This window comes from Lotus japonicus, chromosome 3 (genome assembly GCF_012489685.1).
Source record: "Lotus japonicus ecotype B-129 chromosome 3, LjGifu_v1.2".
Classification (NCBI taxonomy): domain Eukaryota; kingdom Viridiplantae; phylum Streptophyta; class Magnoliopsida; order Fabales; family Fabaceae; genus Lotus; species Lotus japonicus.
This window is the reverse complement of record NC_080043.1, coordinates 95051733-95056614: the sequence shown is the minus strand read 5'-3', so window position 1 is coordinate 95056614 and position 4882 is coordinate 95051733. Positions and strand designations below refer to the sequence as shown.

Here is a 4882-nt window from a genome sequence, read left to right as displayed (position 1 = left end):
TCATTTGGTCCTTGACGAACATTAAATAATGTCGCCGGAGTTACTTTTTGTGCGCGACTGGTAGAAAACTGAGACAAGAACTTTGTAGATAATTCAGTAAAATTGACAATTGACCTTGACGGTAAAGTGGTAAACCAAATCATCGCTGATTTTTTAAAAGTTGATGGCAACATTTTGCACTTCAACGCGTCTGATGCGCCTACAATGACCATTTTCGTGTTGAAATACACTAAATGGTCTTTTGGATCTGAATCGCCATAGTACGAGTCAAGTTTCAATGTCTTTAAATTGTCTGGGACGGCAGTGTTCGCTATTTCCTCTGTAAAAGGTTGAAAGTCCACCACCGTCTCAGCCATTCTTCGATCGCCCTCTCGTAAACCCTGAGTCTGATTGATGTCAGTAAGTTGATTCTGTAACTGTTGATTATGTTGACGAAGTTCATTGAGATCGTCCATGATCCGCTGAAGAACATCGGGAGGAACATCATTTTGTTGAACATGATTCCTCTCTCCGTTCGCCCCGGATCGAGTTACCATTGCGGTGAAAATTGAAGCCTAGGAAAGTATCCAGGGCCCCACGGTGGGCGCCAAATGTTCCGGAATGGAACCGCAGACTGAGGCTAACCAATATCGAGAGTAAGCGAGATAAACAAAGCGAATAAAATGCGTGAAAAATGATAGGATCCCCGCCGCTTGGGCAGTCCTTCTTTATTTATAGTTGGGTTTTGATCCGGCTGGATCATGGGTTACCCGGCCCATTTAATACATGATTCGGTCAGCCCAAGTTATACACATATTGATCAGCCCATACCAGACCAATATACATTTTTTTTGTTACATGGAGAGCTTAAGCCCGATATATACATATTATGCGCATATATGTATTAATTAATTCAAATATTTAATAATATATTTTAGCAATTGTAATTTTTTTACAATTTAATTTTAATGTAGGTAGAGAAAAAGTAAAAATAAATGATTAATTTAATATTAAAAAATAAAAAAGAAATTTGGAACACCGGGAGACGCTCTAGCCGATCCTCTCTCGGGTCGATCGCACTGTCTCCTCACCCGATCAAACACACATCTTTCAACTTATAGCTCGAACTCTATTACCTCAAGCTCCACAATTCTTGTGGACCAGAGTTAGGGCACTATTGTTCTGGAAGACGCTTCAGTCGATCACCTCCTAGGTCGATTACGATGTCACCTTACCCGATCAATCACAAGGATGATCAACCCCCAAGTAACTATGGACTAGCACTTATAAGCACCTCAAATCGCGCAATCTTGAACTCAATAAAAGCATGGACTTGGAGAACATAAGGTGCATATAATCTATTCTTTTTCTCGATCCCTTAAACCTTCTTTCTAACTTGAGCGTCGAATGATCATTGCAGGGACCCATTCGGGCACAACAGACAACGGAACATCGTAAATATCATCATCTCACCGCCCTCTCACCGGAGTTTCGCCATTCCTCCTCAATCAACATTCTTCCAAGTGATTTAGTCAGATTCGTTTAATCAATTAGACATATTTTTTTATTGGGTAGGTAAGACGGACTTGTAATAATAATCAAATAAATGGTCATCGTCTTTTAGGGTGTCCGTATTATATAATAATATGGGGATGAATGAATATGATGATGAATCAATAGTTAATAACACAAGACGTATCATTGTCTCTGCATGTCCTAGGCCTAGTCGTATAGTCAAAGGACAAAGTTAGATGAGTAAATTAATGGGTTTTGGCACACCCAAAGTTTTCAAGCATCCAAAGATGACGAGATTAGGAAACTAATCAATCACTCTTTCTTAATTAAAAAGAAGATAATGCCTCATATATAAAACGTAGGTAACGACATAGCCCAAACAAAAACGGAGGAGGAGCACCCAAAGAGGATAACACCCAAACCCCTTTCTATGCTCCAAAGTCATCACCCTTTCTGTCTCCTTTTCCTATCTTACATTTTCCTCCTCAAAAAATTTTGGAAGTTCCTTTTTAACTCACTTTTTAATATTCATGTGATCCTACTCTGCACTTTCAATATACGAAATGTATAATTTCCATTCCGCATTTATAAGTGGGGTGAGTATGCTCTTAACATAACTCAAGTGGTAGAAGTTGGAGGACATATCAATTGAGTAGAGGAGGTCCATGAATCAATTTTTTACGAGTGTAATTTATCTTTTTAATGTACAAAAAAAAAGTGCGGTAGGTAATTAGTTCTCGCTCGCAAACATAAGTGCGATAAAATTGAGTGACGAGAAAACGAACCAATTCTAAATATTTTCTCTCTCACACCAAACACTTCCTTTTCTGACACACCCTCTCTACTCTACCCATCTGCACAAACTTCCCTTGTCTTTCTCTTACACTTTTGTCCCTTTTCCCTCAAAACTTTCCTTCAAACCTTTCGATTCTCTCCATTTTCTCTCTCTCGCTTTTCACCGATCATGCTTCAAAGCTTAATCCCTCGTTCCCCTCTCAATTCTTCCAAACCAACCACCATGAAAACCAAGCGCGATGACGGCGGCGGCGGAAGCGATTCCGCCGTCGACGAACACTCCTTCAAGCGGAGAAACTTCTCCGGCGAGAAAGCGATAGAAGAAGGCGAGGCGGCGCATGAGGAGGACCAGGTTCTGCAACCGGCGTCCTCCTCCGGTGAAGACGAATCCACCGGGCTTAAACTCCTAGGACTTCTACTCCAATGCGCAGAGTGCGTCGCCATGGACAATCTCGACTTCGCGAACGACCTTCTCCCGGAGATTGCAGAGCTTTCTTCACCGTTCGGAACTTCGCCGGAGCGCGTCGGCGCGTACTTCGCGCAGGCTCTACAATCTCGCGTGGTGAGTTCCTGCCTCGGCACCTACTCGCCGCTGATGGCGAAATCGGTAACCCTAACTCAGTCGCAGAGAATCTTCAACGCGTTTCAATCCTACAACTCGGTGTCGCCGCTGGTGAAATTTTCGCACTTCACCGCCAATCAAGCGATCTTCCAGGCGCTAGACGGCGAGGATCGCGTCCACATCATCGACCTCGACATCATGCAGGGGCTTCAATGGCCGGGACTGTTCCACATCCTCGCCTCGCGAGCGAGGAAGATCCGTTCGTTGAGGATCACCGGGTTCGGATCCTCATCGGAGCTGTTAGAATCCACCGGGAGAAGACTCGCCGATTTCGCGAGCTCGCTTGGGCTTCCGTTTGAGTTTCATCCGGTGGAGGGGAAAATCGGGAGCGTGACGGAGCTGAGTCAACTCGGCGTTAGGCCGGGTGAAGCCACGGTGGTGCACTGGATGCACCACTGCTTGTACGACATAACCGGAAGCGATTTAGGGACGTTGAGATTGCTGAGTCAGCTCCGGCCGAAGCTGATCACGACGGTGGAGCAGGACCTCAGCCACGCCGGAAGCTTCCTGGCGAGGTTTGTGGAGGCGCTGCATTACTACAGCGCGTTGTTCGACGCGCTCGGGGATGGATTGGGTGCGGACAGTTTGGAGCGGCACACGGTGGAGCAGCAGCTGCTCGGCTGCGAGATCAGGAATATCGTGGCGGTTGGTGGGCCCAAGAGGACTGGTGAAGTTAAGGTGGAGAGGTGGGGAGATGAGCTGAAACGGGTCGGGTTTCGACCCGTTTCGTTGCGGGGTAACCCGGCTGCTCAGGCGAGTTTGTTGCTGGGAATGTTTCCATGGAGAGGGTACACGCTAGTGGAGGAGAATGGTTCTCTTAAGATTGGTTGGAAGGATCTGTCTTTGTTGATTGCCTCTGCTTGGCAACCGTCCGATTTGATTACTTATCATGATTGAAAAGTTGAATATTGAAATTGAAAATTGAAACCAATATCAAATTCAGCTTCATGAATGATGATGAACAACAACTCTTGTGTTGTGTTGTGTTGTGTTGAGACTCCAAGATAGGACATGGTTGGTTGGAACTTGGAAGACAAAAAGAAGAGAATCTTTTACTTGAATGAATAGTGAGAAATCAATCATTCATTCAAATTTTCAACAAACTATGATCAACTACTGTGGTTGGTTTCTTGTGATGATTTATTTATTTAATTTATTTTGTAGAATTGTTTAATTGATTATTTCTAGGACTGAGTTAGTGAGAGGGAGGGCAAGGAAGGAAGGAAGGAAGGAAGGAATGAATGTTTGTTTGTTTGTTTGTTTGGGTCCTGTTATATGGGAAGGGAAAGGAAGAGGATGGGTTTTGTCAAGTGTAAAATAATAATAATAATAATAATAATGATGGTTATGAATGATGTGTGGATATGAAACAGGGGTCCTTTTAGTTTCTGACGTTTGAGAAAACCAATGTTATGTAAGAAGATAGGATCAATAAATATAAATAATGATGATGAATAATGGTGGATGACGTCTCGTCCATGTCAGATGTTTCTATGGAAAATTTGTGTTGTGGGAAAGTGAAAAAGACTGTACGTTGTACTCATTCCCTCTCAAAATAGAATAGACAGTCAATTCCTCATTACTCACTCACCTGTTCATGGGAGAAAGGGAGAGGCTTCAACTTTCTTGGTAGACCTAACTTTTCGGGTATGTGTTCTCTTGAATTGAAATGTGAAAGTCATTTAAATTGATGTTTGAAATATCTTTAAATTCATCCTTAGCATTAATTTAGTTATTTGTTGTAACCAAAACAAATTGAGTTATTTGTTGCTTGTCAGAGAGTTCACATTCACTGATTCACATATCTTGTGCAACTATGCTGTTTGTAAAAAATCAAGTAATCCAAACTACTCCAACAAAGTTGAATATCCTAGTCCAATTCAAAATGTATCGCAATATGATATGGGAGATACTGCATTCGCACAAAACCTATCAGTTTAGAGACCATTAAACAACAATCAAATGACTCTA

The 4882-nt window shown here is 42.7% G+C and overlaps 1 protein-coding gene across 1 annotated transcript; it reads left to right on the top strand.

Annotated features, from left to right (window-relative positions):
• Window positions 1-2240: 2240 nt before the first annotated feature.
• LOC130747732 (scarecrow-like protein 23) lies at window positions 2241-4047 on the top strand. Its single transcript, XM_057600747.1, has one exon. The coding sequence runs from the start codon at window positions 2459-2461 to the stop codon at window positions 3806-3808; it is 1350 nt and encodes a 449-aa protein (XP_057456730.1). The 5' UTR covers window positions 2241-2458; the 3' UTR covers window positions 3809-4047.
• Window positions 4048-4882: the final 835 nt, after the last annotated feature.